The 21,940-nt window shown below is 38.6% G+C and overlaps 1 protein-coding gene across 10 annotated transcripts in view; it reads left to right on the top strand.

The window, feature by feature from the left end:
- Positions 1-21,940, top strand: part of SP100 (SP100 nuclear antigen) — a 125,582-nt gene that overhangs the window by 52,138 nt on the left and 51,504 nt on the right. For 9 of the 10 annotated variants that reach the window (XM_064372904.1, XM_064372901.1, XM_064372905.1 and 6 more), the window contains 9 exons: positions 3,145-3,291; positions 4,311-4,394; positions 5,916-5,999; positions 7,604-7,657; positions 8,713-8,808; positions 10,616-10,669; positions 11,298-11,381; positions 14,324-14,440; positions 15,392-15,445. In XM_064372904.1, the coding sequence (XP_064228974.1) occupies positions 3,145-3,291; positions 4,311-4,394; positions 5,916-5,999; positions 7,604-7,657; positions 8,713-8,808; positions 10,616-10,669; positions 11,298-11,381; positions 14,324-14,440; positions 15,392-15,445 (774 nt within the window). The remainder of the gene's footprint in view (positions 1-3,144; positions 3,292-4,310; positions 4,395-5,915; positions 6,000-7,603; positions 7,658-8,712; positions 8,809-10,615; positions 10,670-11,297; positions 11,382-14,323; positions 14,441-15,391; positions 15,446-21,940) is intronic. The other variant, XM_064372900.1, reaches the window with a different exon arrangement.

Raw genomic sequence — 21,940 nt, 5'->3', positions numbered from 1 at the left:
CCCAAATTTCTGATTATATCTCTATTTTTCTGTAAGCCCAAAACTTTCCTTTGTTTTCTCATACTAACTACCTATTCTGACCCAAGACACACGGAGATTGTGCACAGCCTCTGGCTGCTTTTAACAGGTATGAGATGGAAGGGAAAGAGAGAGTGGGTCTTTTAAATGGAGGGGCTGTCCCTGGGTAGAGAATGCAAGAAGAAAGAGTGCAAAAGAGGTCAACTAGGGATACTAAATAACAAAATACAATTGACCCTTGGACATTATGGGGGGTTAGGGGTACCAATGCCCTATACAGTCAAAAATTTGCACATAACTTTTAACTTCCCCAAAACTTAACCACTGTTGTCCAGAATCATTACTGATAACATAAAAAGATGATAACACATATTTTCCATATGTATTATATGCTGTATTCTCACAGTAAAGATCGCCAAAGGAAAATCTTATTAAGAAAATCATAAGGAAGAGAAAATATATTTACTATTCATTAAGAGGCAATAGATAATTGTAAAGATCTTCACCCTCATCATCTTCACATTGAGTAGTTTGAAGAGGAGGAGGAAGAAGAGGGTTGGTCTTACTGCCTCAGGGGTTGCAGAGGCAGAAGAAAATCTGCACACATGTGGACTCATGTAGTTCAAGCCCCTGTTGTTCAAGGGTCAACTGTACATGACTGAGACAGATTTTAGATAAAGTGACATGGTATCTGTACATTGCCATGTTGTGGAGTTGTTGAATAGAAATATGTTGCAAGTTACTTTTTAGAAGTTATGAAAACATAGAAGTTATGCATGATGCTGCTTGTCAGATTTGCAAAGGAAGGAGACTCAGGTGAAAGCCCTTCAGGAAGAAATTGGCAAATAGAGGGACTCTGGTGTGGTAGACAATGGCACTGGAAGAGACCTTTGGTAATGACTGCAATGTTTGAAATGAGGAAAATACAGAAAGACAAAAAGTGATATAGCACTCACACATCACATGCAAAAAGATTTTTGAAGAAAGTGACTTAGAAGAAGCTTGAAGAGGTAACATAAATAATTAAGAAGTAAAGGCAGACTCAAAGCAAGTAGAAAATGTAACAGAGATGGGCCGACTGCAACATCACATAGGGGACAGCAGGCCTGGCACGAAGTGAGGCAGGAAGGTCCTCAGGGCACAGCATGTAAAGAAATTTCACTTGGCATGTGAGACTGAACTTCCTTAAATTTCAAGGCACCCCAAGGCACCACCTTTACTTCACCCTAGTTCTGACTCTAAGAGACAGTGATTTTTAAAAAGTATAGATAAAAAGAGTATGAATAGACAAAAATGGAAATAAATACCAAGAAATAGGAAAAATGGGGAGAGGCACACAGAGAACAATGTAGAGAATGAGTTAAAGGACAATGAATGAAAAATTAGTAGAGAGTGGATCATGGAAAGAAGGGAAGAGAGAAGACAAATCAAGACATTCTCTGATTTGAGGAGACAATAGTTGGAAATGAGGCACAGGGTTTATCCTGTTACTGTTGAGAAGGACAGGGTGTCCCCTTATCAAAATGGCCCCCGCAACTCTGCCTCTACCCCCAGATTACAATAGGCCTCTCCTCAGGCATCACTTCCTCTCCATGTCTCAGTCACCATCTAGGATCTGTTGATTTCTAAACATGTGTCTCCAGCTCAGACCTGTCCTCTTGACTCCTTTCCCCAATTGCCTGAAGACCTTTATTTAAAGACCTGAAGAACATCTCTCCTCAGAAGCTGCGTCTGTCATCTATTGCTGTGTAATGTAACAAGCCATCCTGAAATTTAGCAGCTTAAAACAATCGTCATTTTATTTGCCACTTCAGTCAATCTCAACTTTAAAATATCTCTAACTTGTCCATTTCTCTTCATCCCCAGCACTAACACCCTAATCCAGATCCCTGTCACTCTCACTAAAACTAGAGAAACAGTCTCCTGTCTGGCCTCCAGTCTTGCTCCTCTCAAGTCTGCACTTCAGCTGAATGGACTTTTCCAAAATAGAAACCAGTTGATACGACTTTCCTGTTTGAAACTCAGTGCCTTCACGTGGCCCTTAGCAGCAGGTCAATACTGCTTGGAGTGGTGAATTGAAGGATGCCCACCATGAAGCTGCATGCTCCCCATCACCCACCTCTTACCCCTTCATGCCACATTCCCACCACACCAAATTCCTTTACTTACTGGAATTTGGCAAGCTCTCTTTCTTTCATCTCTGCCTTTCCTTTTGCTCAATGACAGAGTTAAGCAAAAGGAAAAACAAGGAGGTGGGGTAACGGTCTATCCACACTGTTTCTGGGAAAACAGTTTGGGATAATCTTCCAAAGTTGAAAATGCACATACCCTATAACTCAGCAGCTACATTCCTCAGCAGAAACCAACAGAAGTGTGTGTTATGTTCACCAAAACACATAGAAAAGAATGCTCAGGGCAGCATTATTCATAGAAGCCAAACGTTTGAAATTGTACAAATGAATGAATACTTCATGGCTTAATTCTGTAATGGAATACTATATAGCAGTGAAAATAATTATACAAAAATGAATACAGACGACTTTCACAAGCATGTTGAGTAAAATATACATATAATTTGGGGGGACCTGGCTTCTTTGGGAAGATACATACATATATTGAGAGAGGGAGAGAGAGGGAAAGAGCAAGAGAAAAGAGAAGATGATTCTATTTATATAAATCACACAACAGGCAAAATTAATCTAGCTGTTGGAAGCCTAGATGGTAGCTGGCTTTGAGCAAGTCAGTGGAAACAGTGGGAAGTATCATTCGGAGGCTTCTGGGGTATTTCTTGATCAAAGTGATTTACTTCCTTTGTGATCATTCAAAACCCACTTTTATTCATGTGTCTTATATGACGATTATAATTTTTACTTTTTTAAAAAAGCAAAATATTAGCCATCAAAGGATGAGAAGATTAGTAACAGGGAAAGGTAAAAAACAAAACAGAGCCAAGAGTGGCGCAAAGGAAGGAACAGAGTTGACCAAAAAAAAAAAAAAAAAACCAGGGAGGTGGGGTGAAAGTCTGTCCCCAGCAGTAAAATTGCAGAGAGGGAGTTATTAATGATAGTGAAGGAGGTCCACAGGAGAGACAAATGAAAATTCTTCATTTGTTACAATTTGGCCCAGGGTCAGAGCTACACAACCGCGGAGTCCAAATTAATTCCTGTTCTGTGCTACTGGTGGATATAAAGAAGGAAAAGCCGTTTTTTAATTCAAAAGTTGAGCGCCAAGCCAAAGCAAGGACTGATCATAACCAGGTGTCTGACATAATAGGTAAGGCCGACTGGGAGACTTTGTAACTGTGAGTCACAGGTTACCAGGTAAGGGGCTTGGGGACTTCATCAGGGCTCATCGGGGCAGTGCAGTTAGCCTGGGATGGGGCACTAAGGGAAAGAGGCTGGCACCTGATGCAGTGAGCCTTCAGCTTGACAGAAGAAAGTCCTTAGCAATCGGGAAAATGCCAGAAGTCAGAAATGGAGGTATTAAGTAATTATGTCAGAGAGGCTATTTCTGAAGTCAGAGAGGGGTGCACCTGGTGACTCATACCTGTAATCCCAGAACTTTGGGAGGCTAAGGCAGGCGGATCACTTGAGTCCAGGGGTTCAAGAGCAGCCTGGGCAACATGGTGAAACCCCATGTCTACAAAAAATATAAAAATTAGCCAGGCAAGGTGGCTTATGCCTATAGTCCCAGCAACTTGGGAAGCTGAGGCAGGAGCATCATTTGAGCCCAGCATGCAAAAGGTGCAGTGAGCCAAGATGGTGCCACTGCACTCCAGCTCAGCAACAGAGCAAGACTCTGTCTCAAAAACTAAGGAAAAATATAAATAAAAATGAAGGAAGAAAGGAAGGCATGGTGGAGGAGCTTTCAAAAAAAAAGAAAGAAGAAGATCAGGGAGCCAAGATATTCACAAGAGGAGATGTGAGGAGAAACACACCAGGACCAAGAGAGGTATAAAGAGACACCATCACCAGAAACAGGCAGAAGCAGGGGAGACGGCACAACAGAGGAAAGACGAGAAATAAAATAAGAGTAATAGAAAAAAGTAGAATGAGGGTTGGGATAAGAACAGTGTCGGGGTGGGCACAACTGCCTTCTGTGTGTCAATTTTATCAGCTTTTGGTTAAGAACCTAGAACAAACTGCAGGTGGTATACATTCAAGGAGCAGTCCAGGGTCTTGAGTTAACTTAGCTTCCCAGCTCTTCCTAGTGCTCTTATTGTGGAAATTTCTGGGGCATGGACTCCTTGGTCTCACCTTAGGGCTCCTAATGGGTTTTGCTCCTTTGCACAGTCATCAGCAGTGAGGACTCTGAAGGACCCAGTGACATTGATGAGCCCGTAGAAGTCTGCATCTCAGCACTGAGAAGTGAGCCTGGTAAGGAAAGTTGGGAGAGCAAGGCTTGGGCTGTGAGAATCTGATTTAAGAGCAACTCTTTCCTCGTGTGTTTTATTCTGAGCTCATTCTATAGGCTGGGTCCGGTTTACCCTGAGATCCCATTCTTTGCATTAATTTTACTTAACCTTTTGGGAAAATGCAGGGAGACAAGAAATTATTATAAACGTATTTTTGAGAATTAGCCTTCTTTCTTGATGGATTCTATTAATCAATATGCATACCCATACATTGATAGTATAGTAGGAATAGGCTAGCCAAGTGATGAGTTTATTTTTAAAACCAACTAGTTGCTATGGCTATATAGCATAGATTTATACTGTGATCTTTATAGAGAACAGAAAGCTAAATAATCCTTTATGGGAAGATCTTATTGTCATCTGATCACAAAGTTTGGATAGAGTTAAAAGACATTTCATCCAACTATCTGGTGTTGGCAAAAATAAACTCTTGAGGTAAAGTATTCTGAAACCGGAAGTATTGTTTCTGATAGAGTTCTTCAGCAAGTCATGGCACATTTAGTAATCTTTCGAAAGATTTTTGCAAATTGTCTTACTTTTAAATTTACAATAGCCTTAAAAGGGTAAACAGAATAGAGATTGTCATCCTTATTTCCTAGATGAGAAAACACAATTACATAAATGTTTCAAAGTCATCTCCAAAATCTCATGGTAAATTAAAGGAAAGATAAGACCAGCATCCTGGATTCTAAGTTACTTCCTTTGTGAAATGAAAGAGAGAAGCATCATCAAAATCTTGTATTATCTCAATTCTATTTGCAGCGTAAGATTTATAACTTTTTATAAGTTATAAAAAGTGCAGATTGATTGATTTGTTTTTCCCTTTACTTTCTAGATCCAGAGGATATTAGAAACATGCCACTTTAGGGGAAATACGCTAGGGAAAGACCTAAGAGTAAAGAAAAACATTACCTCATCTTGATGTTACAACGATATGCTGAATAACACATTCATTCAAATTTCTCACTGTATCTTTCAAAGTAAAATGTAAATTTGCCTTAGTGTTTAGACAGGATGTACCCTAACTTTGATCTTAGTGTAAACAAACTGCTTTAAAAGATAGTCCCAAAATATGTATTTGGCTCAAACACAAGGGAAGATTATTTCTCAGCCTTGTAAACAATTTGGGAAGGCACTGGGTTGGTAGGAGGTAGAGGAGGCTTACATCTTTAACTGAATATCTTCAAGGTTTCCCTGCGTGAAAAATAAAGGCAGAAACAAAGGAAATGTGGAATGGCAAGTAGAAGGGATGAGAAGTAAAATAAGTATGGGACAGCAAAGGCCATGCAAACCAAAGTTTCCCTCTGGGGACAAGAACGGAGTATCACTAACCCACAACGCAGGTAACTTGAAAGACAAGCATGGCCTAGGACAGGCGAGGACTTGCAAGGATTTTCAAGGTTTTCTAACTAGGGAATTTCCTACTGAATTGATTCCTTGGTCACACACTAAGACCTCTAAAGAATCCTATTCTTTTGTGCAGTGGTCAATAATGACAACCCTTTAGAATTAAGTGAGGAAGAGGATGACCAAGAAGCCACTTGCTCACGACCTCAGATTGTACCAGGTAAGAATATTAGAATTGCAACCTGAGAAAACATTACCACATCTTAATGTTATAAAACATTGCCTCATCTTGATGTTATGAAACATTGCCTCATCTTGAGTACATATCCAGAGTACAAATCCAGAGCTCTGTTTCTTTGATTAATTTTATTCTGAGCAGTCTCCATATGTCTTGATTCTATAAATTCTAGAATATCATTTTCTACATTTAACCTCTCTGGCCCTATTGAGAAATGGAAGACACGAGGAAGGTCATATAAACGCTTGTTTAATTGGATTGGTTCAATGGATGGATATATTGAAATGTAGCTATAATACACTAGTAAAGTAACAGTCTTTTTAACAACAAACTATCATATCTATTAATGCTAAAGAGTTGAAATAATGTACTTATTCCCTACTGGCACCCTCTATATTTGATAGAGCATGATAAGCACAGTCTTTCTTTATTCGTTGATAATACTGTCTTAATTACAAGCTTAGAAAGTCTTCAAAGAATAATTTGTGATGTGATTTCATTATTGATGGGGAAAAAAAATGACTTCAACTATACCCATATTCAAATTATAGTTTACTCATTGGCTTACATTGGGATTTTTCACAGGGCTTTTGTAAATGAAGCTTCATTTTCCCATCACAAAAATTTTGACAGGGAGATAGGATAACTGGTTTATCCCTGCTTTGTAGATGAGAAAATGAGAGCTAGTGATATTTAAGAGTCATTTACCACCAGGTGCAGTGGCTCACACCTGTAATCCCAGCACTTTGAGAGGCTGAGGCAGGTGGATTGCTTGAGCTCAGGAGTTCAAGACCAGCCTGGGCAACATGGAGAAACTCCATCTCTACCAAAAATACAAAAATTAGCTGGGCATGGTGGTGTGCACCTGTGATCCAGCTACTTGGGAAGCTGAGGTGAGAGAGTCACTGGAGCCTGGGAAGTCGGGGCTGCAGTGAGTTACGATTGTGCCACTGCACTCTAGCCTGGGTGACAGAGTGAGACCTTGTCTCGAAATAAATAAATAAATAAATAAAAAAGAATGAGATCATGTCTTTTGAGAGAACATAAATGGAGCTGAAGGCTATTATCCTTAGCCAACTAACACAGGAACAGAAAACCAAATACCACATGTTCTCACTAGTAAGTGGGAGCTAAATGATAATAACTTATGAACACAAAAAAGGAAACAGCAGACACTGGAGTCTACTTGAGGGTGGAGGATGGGAGGAGAAAGAGGAGCAGAAAAGATAACAATTGAGTACTGGGCTTAATACCCGGATGATGAACATCTGTACAACAAATTCCTGTGACATACATTTACCCATGTGACAAACTTTCACAGGTACCCCCAAACCTAAAGTAAAAGTTGAAAAAATAATTAAAAAGAGGCATTTGCAATTAATAAACACAGAAGATTATAGGGAGAGCTGGGCAGAATCCCAGCATTATGATCCCTAACCCCCAGAACTAGATTCACTAGAAGGAGAGAGAAAAATGCTCATCAAAACTTCATCATTAACCCAAGCCCATTTGCCGCATCAGTTGTCATAGAATTTATAAGTCCCTTGTATACAAATAACGGGTTTCTTTCTATTATTTTTTTACAGAGCCCATGGATTTCGGAAAATCGGCTATATTCAGAGAAAACTTTAGGAAAAGAGGTAAGAGAAGATAACAACTCTTCATGGTTAGAAATGAACAATATTGGGCCGGGCGCGGTGGCTCACCCCTGTAATCCCAGCACTTTGGGAGGCCGAGACGGGTGGATCACGAGGTAAAGAGATCGAGACCATCCTGGTCAACATGGTGAAACCCCGTCTCTACTAAAAATACAAAAAATTAGCTGGGCATGGTGGCGCGTGCCTGTAATCCCAGCTACTCAGGAGGCTGAGGCAGGAGAATTGCCTGAACCCAGGAGGCAGAGGTTGTGGTGAGCCGAGATCATGCCATTGCACTCCAGCCTGGGTAACAAGAGCGAAACTCCGTCTCAAAAAAAAAAAAAAAAAAAAAAAGAAATGAACAATATTTTCTGCAAAAGAGTCAGTCTAATTCCTTGCTATATCCTTCAGAATAGAATAACAATTTGCTTTAAATTTCAGTGATTCCTATTTTAGCTTTTGTATTAGTTAGGTTGACTAACTGCTGTAAACCCAAAGAAGTCAATGACTCCAACACAATAGAAGGTTTTTTATTTTTGTAGTAGAAGTTTATTTTTTTTAACTGAATATTTCAAGTATTTTTAGATGGGAGAGAGGTTGCACTCTGCTTCAAGCAGTTCTTCAGGGAAGCAGACAAGTAGAAGATCTGCCTTCTTAAATCCCAGATTTCCATGGTTGCCCTGAGAGAGAAGCACATTTATAAATAAATACAAATCCATATACAAAAAACTACAACAAATCCATAAAGAGACAAGTGAACAAAGAAAGATAACACGGTGTAAGATGACAGAGGGCCAAGACAAAGCAGAGATGCCCAGTGGGGCTAAAAGTTTCTCAGCCTCAAGCTCAAGTGACAGTGAAGGATAAAATACTAACCTTGAGCCACACAAATTTGAATCAAAAGATGGATGATGGAGGTCTGAAGGCACGGACATTCTTGCCGTGAAGTTTCAGAGCATCACAAATTTTTCCTAGTTTCCTTTTCATGGAATATTCTTCTGTCTTGGTTCCTTTGTCGTATATTGAGACCTCCAAAGGACATTTGCTCCTTTCTGCAGTAACAGGACAAGACCAGGACTCTTCAGAATCCAGTGAGGAGGAGGCAACTCCAAAAGTCTTAAGAAGGGCAGTGAGAAGCAAGCATGGCGAGAAGGGTAAGAACAGCCCCCTTGACTTCTGGGCTCTGACTTCAGAGCACCTCTTCCCTGGTGCACTGTGCTCTGAGCACACACAACAGCTATGTTCTCGTTAAGACCAGGAGTCAGTTCTCTGCATCTATTTCATCTGACCATTTTGAAAAATGCAAAGAAAGGAGTCTTTGCATTTGGACTATAAATTCACGTTTAACAAGATGGTTGCGGTGGAGTGGCAGTGCCCTGTTTACTACATACTGCTTATATTAGGCCATTTTCATGTTGCTGATAAAGATATGCCTGCGACTGGGTAATTTACAAAAGAAAGAGGTTTAATGGACTTATAGTTCCACATGTCTGGGGTGTCTTCATGATCATGACAGAAGGTGAAAGGCACATCTCTCTTATCAGCAGACAAGAGAAGACGTCTTGTGCTGGGAAACTCACCCTTATATAATAGTTCAGATGTCATGAGACGTATTCACTATCACAAGAACAGCACAGGAAAGACCTGCCCCTGTGATTCAATCACCTCCCACCGGGTACCTCCCACAATACATGAGAATTCAAGTTAAGATTTGGGTGGGGACACAGCTAAACCATATCATTGCCAGACCTAACTCCAATGTGTCGGATTTATTGTATCAATTTCTACTTCTGCCCATTCCTTATTTTGTAGAGAAGAGAATGCACAGTAGTCTGTTATTGCTTGACTTTGTCACAAACTTGTTCAAAATTCCAAAGCCTCTGGTCATACTCTCTAGTTATTGACATAAAGAAAGACTCCTAGTTCTTACCATCAAATTCAATTCATAGCTTTTGACAGATGGCCCCCAACATAATATTGGCCAAATAGTGATATTTGAAAATAAGATCTTCTTGCATCTTTACAACAACATGAAATGTGGGCAAGATAACTATTGTTCTCCCCATTTCACAGATGGGGAAACTCAGGCACACTTAACAATCTTTTTTCTTTGCACATCACATATGGAAAGTTATAGGAAGAGACAAGGCTAGCAGCCTGAACTCTGCATAAACGTTCACAATCCTCTGTAAAACCTTCAAAGCCAGATGTACTTCAAAGCTCAAAAAATATTTTATTATTTTAGAAAGACAATGTGGTTTATATTCTACATATAACAAAATACCCTACTAGGATCCAAGGCAGAATCCTATTCTCAAATATACTAATGTTTCTGCAGCAAATTATATAAATATTCACACCAAATATAATAAGATTTTACATGAACTCATGGCAACTCAAGTCCAGATTCCCTGCCAAATTAGCTGCAAATCTATGAAAACAATATTGGTTATCAAAATTTCTTTGAGTCCAGGTGCAGTGGCCCACGCCTGTAATCCCAACACTTTGGGAGGGTGAGGCATGTGGATCTTTTGAGCCCAGGAGTTCAAGACCAGCCTAGGAAATGTGGCAAAACCCCATTTCTACAAAAAGTACAAAAAATTAGCTAGATGTGGTGGTGCGTGCCTGTAGTCCCAATGACTTGGGAGGCTGAAGTGGAAGGATCATTTGAGTCTGGAAGGTTGAGACTGAAGTGAACTGAGATTGCACCACTGCCCTCCAGTTTGGCTGACAGAGTGAGACCCTGTCTCAAAAAAAAATGTCTTTGATTTTGCAATTAGGGCTAAAGGATTTAGGGTCTATGCTCCATTTGATAGTAATCCCTTTCCCTTTAATGGGAAGAGACAGAAATGATCCTTGTGGAATATTTATAGTCCAAATTCTGTCAACAGTATAAGTAGTCATAAGATTTATAGATCTTTTAGTTAGACATTATTGGTTTGGTTTTCCTTTACTTTCTAGATCCTATGACTTCTGGAAGTATATCTACTTGGAGAATACACAACAAGAAGAGACGTAAGAGCAATTAAAAATTCTCGATGTAACAAATACCCTTCTTTGCTACAAAGGCTATGTTCCCTTTTTTTTCATAGCCTTTAAAACAAAAAAATTAATTTGTTGGGATTTTAGATGCTTTGCATTTTGCATTTTCAATTAGATGAATTGGGCTGGTATAAAATATAAGCCTCAAAATGTTCAAAGGCACAAGTGAAACACAAGTTTATTTTTCACTCACATAAATAGGATAAAGTAGTTCCTGAGTGGAAGGGGTGCCCACACAGTCATTTAAGGCTCAGCTGATGGAGGCTCTGACATCCTTAAGATGTTGCTTCCATGGTTCCCTTGGATAAGATACTGAGATGGAAGCAGAAGTATGGACAAACAAATGAAAGGGTAAGAAATATAAGAAACAACGTCGTCCCCAGCGCCAGCCTCAGCGATGGCTGCTGGAGCAATCTTGACCAACAGGTCAGATGATCAAAGCCAAAGGGTGGCCTAGTGGTAGGAGCTTGTCCTTGTCCTACCTGTCTAAGTAGACAAACTCCTACACAAGCTTCTCTTGTCCAGTTTTTCTTTTAAAGAATTCCCTGCTGGTTCCAAAGACTCAGACTAAGACTGTTAAGGAATTTTTTTTTTTCTTCAGGTTTCAGCAGTACTGACTTTTCAGAGCTGAGTAATGGAGAAGAGCTTCAGGAAACCTGCAGCTCACCCCTAAGAAGTGGGTCAGGTAAAGAAGATTAGGATGCCAAGACTTGGCCTGCAGAATGTCAGGAATCTGAATTAAAAGCTACTGTTTCCAGACCTTTTTTATTCTGAGCACCTTGACTGCCTTGTATCCAGTTCATCTGGGAACTCCTTTTTGCATTTTAGAAAATGGAAGGAGGCAGGAAATTATGATAAACTCATGTTTAACAGGATGAGTCTCACTGACTAAATGTATGTAATTATATATTGCTGTTGTAGACGAAATAAATAGCAAATTTGTGGTATCTTTTTTTAAAACCTGCTCTCATTCCTATTAACACTAAGATCTTAGGTTTTTATAGTAATAAATGGGTTGACATCAACGTCATTTGTAATTGTAAAACTGCAAAAGACAACTGCTCCTACTATGTAATTATAGACAGAAATAAAAACTTCAGATCAAACACTCTCAAACTTTAGTATAGTTTTTGACAGATGTCCTTCATCATGTAATTGGATTATATTGTGTTATTTCAATATATTTTGGCAAATAAGATCTTATTTTGTCATCACAAAATTTTTAAGACATAGGCAGACTCTTACCATACCCATTTTGGGGTAAGGAAATAGATGTACAGATGTCATCACAAAATTTTTAAGACATAGGCAGGCTAACTCTCACTATACCTATTTTGGGGTGAGGAAATAGATGTACAGAAGTATTAGGGCCAAAAAACTTAAGGAACAATAGAGACTAGCAACCCAGGTGTCTCATGTGGTTGACTTTTGTATGTAACAGACAGAAAGATAATATCATTTAAGTCAAAGTCCTGAGAAGATGCACAAGGAACTCAGATATTCACAGGAGACTATACCAGTACCTGATGCAAGAAAGCTTATTTAACAACAACTGTGTGTGTGTGTATATGTGTGTGTACACATGCATATATTTGTTACATTTAACATATGAGTGTGTGTGTGTATGTATAGGTTAATACATATACATCTCTATGGGGGGAAAAATAAAAATCATGGAGACAGAGAGAATAGGAATGGAACCAGCTATATAATATACAAAACACCTATAAAGATAGAAGCAAAGTGGATAAACATAGAAATAGAGGAGAACAGAACATCAATGATGAAAACAGAAAAAGCAACACAGGAGACAAGAAAAATCAAAGAGAGACGAGCTTACAGAATCAGAGATAGAGACAAGAATGTATAGCAGCAGGGCAATGGGCAGAAAATGAGAAGTCAAGAGGAGATCAGGTGTGGCCAGATAGAGTCGGGCTATGAGGTATACTCATTGATGTAGGTATTTTTTTTGTCAGTTCATCTAAGCTCTGAGAATAGCTCAGCATGACCACATTGAGACATGTTCCCTGGTTTCCTGTTCACCGTTGATAGTCTGTTATTTCCTTGTTTGTCTTCATTGTCCTGTGAATTCAAGGCTCCTCCAATAAATACACAAAGAGAGTCAGACAAGATACAGTCCATTAGCTTGTGATGGAGAGGCAAATTATGATGTTAATTATAGATTATCTTTGTTTTTCTACTTGTGTGAAGGAAAAGCTGTTTCTTCTTTTCCTTACCTCTCCTCCAAAACATATACACACACATATACACCACACACAGAGACTTGTGCACAGACTGGGGCTGCTTTCAACAGGTTTGAGGGAGCCAAAAGAAAAAGAAGAGCTTGGCTCCTGAATAGAGGGAGGAGACACTGAGTGGATAAAGTAAGGAGAAAAAATGGAGAAAGGTAGGCTGGAGTCACCAGATGAAAAGATATAAGAGCCAGCTTTAAGTTTTTCTAAGTGGACAAGGAATCCAAATATTCCAGGTCAGGGAGTTCTGTGGGGGAAGAGGGATAATTTTCAAAATACTTCTCAGAAATTGTACCAGAAACACGAAAATAAAATTTGTGATTGTTTGACAGCCTTGCAAGGTGGAAAGCTCATAGGGAACAGACAAAGGTAATAGAGATGGCTATGTGGTCAGTGTCCAAAGAGCAGGCATTTGGTGATAAAGTAATAATCTGAGATAAAGATGAATACAGATAAAGAAAATGTGGATAAAGACAAAGATTGAAATTGCGAAAACAGTCAAACGATCAAGATTAGATTCAGAGAAACAAAGCTAGAAGAGAGAACAGAAGGAGCAAGTGACAGTAGAAAGAAGTTCACCTCAGCAATAAAACTAGATCTAGAGATGTAAACAGGAAAACAGGTGGAATGAGATACACACAAAGGGTGATAAAATGGAGTGGTGTAAAAAATGTGGTACAATGTCAAGTATGTAGATAAAGAATTAAAACATGAGAGAAAATGGAGGTGAGAAGGGGGAAGTGTAAAAGGGAGAGAAGAGAATGATGGAGAAACTGTGGGTTCTGAAATGACCGTGAGTTAAAAGCAACCTTAGCACAAGGCATGATTCATAATGGCAGTAAGTTTTCAGAGTAAGGTATCCCCTGGCCCCTCTGACTCACCCAGATTACAAAAGGCCTCACCCAGGCATTTCATCCACTCCTACGATTTCAGTCACCACCCATAACCTCATGATTCCTACATGTGTATCTCCAGCCAGCCATCTCTTCTAAACTCATTCATCCAAGTGTCAGAAGGCTCCTGTCCGAGGTCCTGAAGACCTTAGACTTCACCACTCAGTATCTTCAAACTTCAGTCTCAACACCTCCAAAACTAGGCACATCATCTTTTTCCCTAAAACCAGCCTTTGCTCCTCCAGTGTTGTCCATCACTGAAACATACTATTAATTGACCCTTTATTTCAAGATGAAATTCTCAGGGTTATTCATGAACAGAAGGGACAAATACAGTGAGGAAAAACAAAAGAAAAAGATTTCAGAGGTAGCGCCCATCCCTTAATTTAGCTGTGGGGAGTGGGTGGTCACTAGCATTGGGGGAAAGAAGAATCTCAGGAGGGGAGTAAGCACAAGTAAAATTTTTAAAAATCACAATTTAGGAACAGAGCTACAAGAACCTGAAAATGAGAAGTGTACCTGTGTCATGTGTTTTACAAAAGGTGTGCCAAGAAGCCAAGAAGCAAGGCCTGAAAGTAGCCAAGCATCTGGCATGATGGGTAAGGCTGCCCTAGGGTCTTGGGATGGAAGTGGCTCAGTCGATTTCACAGACACTGGGTAGGGATGTGGGAAGTGATCAGAGTTGAAGCGGAGCATCAAGCAGCCTCTGGATCACCAACAGGAAGTAGGATCACAGGTCTCAAGCCTCAGAATTTCAAAAGTCTGAAATCATAGCCTTCCTTTCCTGCTGCACTTGACTGTGAGCAGACTGTGACAAAGAACAGGTTCAGTCCATGCCAGAATCCTGTTCTCTGCATTTGCCTAACCTGACTCTTTTGGGAACTGCTGGGAGACAAGAGATCATTATAAACTCTTGTTTATCAGAATGAGTTCTCTTAGGTAGTAAAAAACACATTGGTAAAAACAGCAGTATCTCACTTGCTATATTGGCATATCAATGCTAAGTGTTGAATACATAAAGCAGGTTCCACTCTTCTTCTTGCAACAAACAAAAACACATTCTTCCACTCACAGGTAATAATGCCACTTTGTCACAACTTTGGAAAGGCCTAAAAAGACAGACAGTCCTGCTACCTGTCAGGAAAAAGCCTCAGATACCTACTCTTAAGCTAAAAGCATATAGTTTTAAAAGATATCCTCTGGTCTGTTATTGATTTATATAGTTATTTCCTATTAACTTTTGCAAATAAAATCATATTTAATATTCATAAAAAGTTTAAAGCTGAACAGGATAACTGTTTCCATCCCTGTTTCATAAATGAGGAAACTGGTGCCTAATTAAGTAATTAGGAGCTGTTTCAAAGTCTCAGAGAACTAGAGGAAGACCCTAGACATCAATTTAGTATCTATTTCCTTTGGAAGGAAGACAAATAAATTATACTTAGAATATTGTTATAAACCCAAGCCTTTCATGTAGAATGAATTGTCATAAGATTTGTAAATTTTACTTATAAATTACAGTTCTCTGACCACTACCTGTCACTTTCTAGATACCATGGATGTTGAAAACAATTCTACTTTGGAAAAACACAGTGGGAAAAGAAGTAAGAACAAATCAGAATTTACTTAATTTTTATGTTACAAATGAACTATTTTTTAATGCTAAGGCTTATTATCATTATTTTCTTTTTTCGACTTTTATTATAGATTAAAGGGCACATGTGCAGGTTTGTTACATGGGTAAATTGTGTGATGCTGAGGCTTGGGGTCCCAAAAATCCCATCACCCAGGCAGTATGCATAGTACTGAACAGATGGTTCTTCAGCCCATGCCACCCTCCGTCTCTCTCTCCCCCATCTAATGGTCCCCAGCGTCTCTTGTTCCCATCTTCATATTTATGTGTATTCAATCTTTAGCTCCCACTTATAAGTAAGAACATGCAGTATTTGGTTTTCTGTTCTTGCATTAAGTTGCTTGGGATAACAGCCTCCAGTTCCACCTATGTTGTTGCGAAGGACATGTTTTCATTCTTTCTATGGCTGCATACTGTTTCATGGTGTATATGTGTGCCACATTTTCTTTATCCAATTCACTGTTAATGGGCAACTAGGTTGGTTCCATTTCTTTTCTGTTGTGAATAACACAAGGAACATATGAACGCATGTATCTTTTTGATAGAATGAATTATTTTCCTTTAGGTATATACCTAAAAGTAGTGGGATTGCTGGGTCAAATGGTATTTCAGTCTTTAGGTCTTTGAGAAATTGCCACACTGTCTTACACAATGGTTGAACTAACTTTACACCACCAACAACCATGTATAAGTGTTCCTTTTCCTCCACGACCTCGCCAGCATCTGTTATTTTTATTTTTTTTGACTTTTTAATAATAGTCATTCTGAGTAGTGTGAGATGATATCTCACTGTGATTTTGATTTGCATTTATCTGATGATTAGTGATGTTGGGCATTTTTTTCATATGTTTGTTGACCACTTGTATGTTTTCTTTTGAGAAGTGTCTGTTCATGTTCTTTGCCCTTTTTTAAATTGGATTTTTGGGTTTTTGTCTGTTGGTTTGTTTAAGTTCCTTCTAGATTCTGGTTATTAGACCTTTGTCATATGCACAGTTTGCAAAAATTTTCTCCCATTCTGAAGACTGTCTGTTTACTCTTTTGGTAATTTCTTTTGTTGTGCAGAAGTTATTTAATTAGGTTCCACTTGACAATTTTTGTTTTAGTTGCAATTGTTTTTGGAAACTTAGCTATAAATTATTTGCTAAGGTCTATATCAAGAAGGGTATTTCTAGATTTTATTCTAGGATTTTTATAGTTTTAGGTCTTACATTTAAATCTTTAATCCATCTTAATTTTTGCATAGGATGAGAACTATGGATCCAGCTTCATTCTTCTTTGTATGTCCAGCCAGTTATTCCAGCATCATTTATTGAATAGACAGCCCATTTCCCATTGCTTATTTTTGTTGATTTTGTTGAAGATGAGATAGTTGTAGGTGAGCAGGCTTGTTTCTGGGTTCTCTGTTCTCTTCCACTGGTCTATGTGTCTGTTTCTGTACCAGTACCATGCTATTTTGATCACTGCAGCCTGATAGTAGAGTTTAAAGTCGGGCAATGTGACACCACTAGCTTTGTTCTTTTTGCTTACAATTACTTTGGCTATTCAGGCTCTTTGATAGTTCCAAATGAGTTTTAGAATAGATTTTTCTAATTCTGTGAAGAATGACGCTTTTATTTTGATAAGGATGTTGTTGAACCTGTAAAGCGATTTAAACAGTATAGCCATTTAAACTAAATTGATTCTTCCAAACCATGAGCGTGGAATATTTTTCTATTTATTTGTGTCATCTCTGATTTATTTCAGCAATGTTTTGTAGTTGTTCTTGTAGACATCTTTTACCTCCTTGGCTGAATGAATTCCTATGGAATCTCATTTTCTTTGTGGTTGTTGTAAATAGGACTGTGTTCTTCATTTAGTTCTCAACTAGAACGTTTTTAATGTATAAAGATGCTACTGATTTTTATACATCGATTTTGTATCCTGAAACTTTACTAAATTTGTTTGTCAATGCCAGGAGCACTTTTTCTACACCTTTCATAAGACAAAACTTGAATGCCTTTTAAAGTAGCAATTTATTTTTTCAAAATGCTCATTTTGCTTTTTATTCTGTCTTCATCTTTCTTTTCATTCTGATTTTAAAATAGATGTTCTTGTGAACATTGGTGTCTATCTTTCCAGAATTTTACTATGCATGTATTAGCACATTTTGGAATATAGTTTTATTTATTTAAATGAAGTAATTATGTACATATTTTTCCTTTCTTACTTTTCAAACTAATATATCTGGAGAATAAAAATCTTTTAAATTGAAATATAAAAAGTCTTATTTGAGGGTTGCTTTAACATGCATTGTTTTCATATTTAGTGTGGTCAGGTCAGGAATTTTTCATTTATTATTGGTCATTTCTTTTTCTTCTTCGTAGAACTCTTTGTCAGAGAATGCTGTCAGTGTTTTATGTTGTGGTGTTTTCCTTATTATGCTGAATGAATATAGAAATCTTATATGTTATATATTTTAAATCTTAGTCATTTGCGTTGCTAGTATTTTGTCCATTTGTCATTTTTCTTTTAGATTTGTTAAAGGAATATTTTGTCCTAGAGAAGTTTTAAATTTTTATGTAGTCAAATTTGCCAGCCTTTTTCTGACTAGTTCCCAGGTTCCATATCATATTTACAATGGTCATTTCTTCCTCAAGATTTTAAAAATATTGTTCTAAATTTGATTCTAGAAGTTTGATATAACTGATCATTTTTAATGTTTACATATATAATCCACATGGGATTTGCCTTTGTGTGTAAGTGAGTAGGAATTTACAAAATATTCTCCACTCTATGGCATGGTGATTTGAATCACCACTTTGATTACACAGTGTCTTTACCTGTCTATATTCTATGTTTTTCTTTTGTAATTGAAGGGACTACAGAAAAGAAAGAAGAGCTCAGAGGTAGAACCATCCCGATGCCTCAGTGGGGGTGAATTTTAGAATGAGCTCAAGAAATTTCTTCCAACTCCTTCCCAAATCCATCGAAAACTCTGATTAGAAATGCATTGAACTGGCTGAGTGTAGTAGCTTACATCTGTAATCCCAGCTACTCAGGAGGCTGAGGCTTGAGGATTGTTTGAACTTGGGAGGCAGAGGATGCAGTAAGCCGAGACTGCACCGCTGCACTCTGGCCTGGGTGACAGGACAAGACCCTGTCTCAAAAAAAAAAAAAAAAAAAAAATCATTGAACTTGCAGGTTAATTTGGGAAGAACAGAGACTTTTACTCTTTTATTCATGTCTTATGTTCTTCCGCTAAAAATTTCCTTTGTATAATTCTGGCATTTAAAAAATGTTTTATACGTTGTATACATTTATGTGTTACTATTAATATCTTTTTTCTATTACATAATAACTGAAATGAATTTAAATAAGACTCTCAAAATCTTTACTTAAAAGAAGTCTGTAGTCAATTTCTTACTTGCATATGAGAGAATTAGAATGGCACTGAGTTAATATAAAATCTTACAAGCATTTATACAGTTTAGGGATCCAGGTATCACTTAAAATCTTATGGGCAGGCCTGAAAATTATGAAATAAGACAATTAATCAGAATTACATGTTTCTTTGGAAATTGGTTTCATGAGAAGTGGCAATAATTTTCTCTTTTGTGGGATTATCACAAGACCTCTGCGGATAGCTCTCCTAGGAACAAGTTTATGTTAGCAGAGAACAGAACAAATCAGTAATGGTTATGAAAAGACATGCTTCCATATTTTACAAGAGAGTAAGACTGGTCTTCTTTTGAAATTTCTCAATTTAACACTTTGTCAAATCAGATTCTTTATGTCAGTGTTATGGTGCAGAATGTTCTCTTTCCTTCCACAATTATGGGTTGAAGGGCCTTTCCTTTCATCTCCTTTAGTAATTTCTTTTGTTAGTTATGAAGACTTACATTTTTAAAATCTGGTCTGTGGAATTTCATTAGTTAGCCTTACAAGAAATGTAAGCCTGTGGAGCTCAATGTTACTGGGAAAAATAAAGAAGTGCCTGAAATGAATTTCACCTAAAAACGGTGAAATAGGATGCATATAGATTTTTTTTTTTTTGAGATGGAGTCTAGCTCTGTCACCCAGGCTGGAGTGCAGTGCTGCAATCTCAACTTGCTGCAACTTCTACCTCCCGGGTTCAAGCAATTCTCCTGTCTCAGCCTCCTGAGTAGCTGGGACTACAGGTGCTCACCACCATCCCTGGCTAATTTTTGTATCTTTAGTAGAGATGGGGCTTCACCACATTGGTCAGGTTAGTCTTGAACTCTGACCTCAGGTGATCCACTCACCTTGGCTTCCCAAAGTGCTGGGATTACAGGTGTAAGCCACCACGCCCGGCCTAGGATATATACAGATTTTTCAGCTAAAGCTCTCCCATTCTCCATTCTGAATGAGCTCCACATCCCATATCATTTTATTTTCAGATTTCCTTTTTTGTCTTCACCTAAATACATAATGTGAAGTTAGTTCAGTATTTAGGTGAGGATGCCGATGGTGTCTTTCTTTTAACACTACATCTTGTATAATATTTTACCACTGTCTATAGGCTAATTATTATTCCCAACATCATTAAGATAGTTTCTGCATTTTATTTTCTTTTATCTCAAAATACTGATGGCTTTTCTTTATACCACTTCCATTTACCAGACTTCATCCTATGAGCCTCATCACGCTTCCCTTTTAAGTGTTCTACTTGTCTACTTCACACTCCCAACCCTCCACAACCTTTCTTCCCTTGTAAATTAGACCACAGCTGTACTAAAGACTCAGTCTTCCTTCAGGGTACCTGTTTTGGGTTGGGATGTACAAACAGATTTCAAAACTGTCCATCACCATTGAAGTAAGATAGGAAATCATGTGAAATAGAAGAAAGATCCAGATTTAAATGGATTAGGGGATCCCCCGACCAAGAGTGTGAAAGGCTTCAGCACAGTAGCCAAGATTTTGAGAGACTTTGGCCAAGCCCATGCTCACAGTGGAGACGGTAGAATGTTTTTGGTTGGAGATGAAGTCACCATATCTCAGTCTATAGGACATGGCAAGAGAATTCACAGTGACCCCCACTTCCACAGGATAAGGCAGTGTGCTCAGAGCCTGCAATAGTCTTTCTAGAGTAAGATTTGGGCATCTTGTCCGATGAAGGACAGGATTAATGGCTTACTCTCTGACTTTTTGTTAGGCCTCTCCTCAAACGCTGACTTATGAGAAGTTCTTCCTGGCTTTTCTATGTAAAATAACACATCCTCCTCCCGCACACACTTCCAGCTCTGTTCACCACTCCCTGAAGTCTTTATTCTAGTTTACTTTTCCTGAAAACACTCTGCAGTCTTCTGTGTTTATTTCTTCATTGCTGTCTCCTCACCAGACTATAAGCTCTATGCCAGCAAGAACTTTGTTTTATTCACAACTGTATCCTCAGCATCTAGGATAGTGAGTTGATTCACAATAAGTGCCCAATTAATAGTTATTGGGTGAGTAGTTTACATGAATAAATTAATTCTACCAGTTTGTGAAAATTTAATCCAACTATATGATTCTACAAAATATGTACTTAAAGCAAGCAAATAAAAAATATTAAAAATAAAAGGATTAGTAAAGAAGTGTCAATAAACTATAAATTAGAAGATCAGGGATTTTCCATTGCTTGCTCTTTGTCATAGATAATCACATGGTAATCAATATTGTCAGCTAATCCAGGTTCTCTGTGGATCTCAATTATGTGGGCAAGGCTGCTTCTAGACTATATGTTCTCAGTAAGCAGCTTGGCTTCTCCCTAGGAGAACTGTACAGATTGTCCAAGGGTGAACTTCCTGCTGGCTTCACAGATGAGGCAGGGAGTAGACAGTAGGTGTGGAGAGCAATGGTGGAAGGCGAAGTGAATCTCCTGTCAGGAGCCTAAGGCCTGAGGCCTGAAAAGGTCTGTTTCCAAAAAGCTGGTTCCTCCAGTCAAAGAGATCGAGCTGGTGTGGCTTGTCTGAGCATGGCCTGCAGTTATCATCTGCTCATGGCCTTTCTGATCGGGAGTTGTTGGCTGCCCTTTGCCTCCTAACACCCGGCAGATATTAGTATGGCCATGATCAGGTGCATGAACTGGGAGAAGGTGGTCCCCTTTGGGCAGCGTGGATGGATGCACTCTCTTCCCTTGTCTTCTGGAACACCCCCATCTCCTACTGGCTAGTAGCACCTTCCTGGTCATTTGCTGGTGATGTTGGTGGTAGTGTGGTTAGTGATAGTACTGGTGGTAGTATTGATGGTGGTGCTGGTGGTGGTCCCTTCTAGCTTCCTGATGTCTACATATTGGAATTCCCCAATATGGGGGATTGAGCCTGAGTGCTTTCCTTATCTCTAATATAGTCTCTCCCTAGGAATTGCATCCAGTCCTGTTTTTTAAATTTTATCAATATGTGAATGACTACCAATTGTATTTCTCTTCTTTTTCTCCTCAACTGCCAAGTCATAAATTCAACTTCTTACTCCAGACTTCTACTTGAAG

The sequence above is a fragment of the Aotus nancymaae genome, unplaced genomic scaffold, assembly GCF_030222135.1.
Source record: "Aotus nancymaae isolate 86718 unplaced genomic scaffold, 86718_ANA_hifiasm-v0.15.2.pri h1tg000008l, whole genome shotgun sequence".
Lineage (NCBI taxonomy): Eukaryota > Metazoa > Chordata > Mammalia > Primates > Aotidae > Aotus > Aotus nancymaae.
The sequence above is the reverse complement of the archived record's forward strand: the minus strand, read 5'-3'. Positions and strand labels throughout refer to the sequence as shown.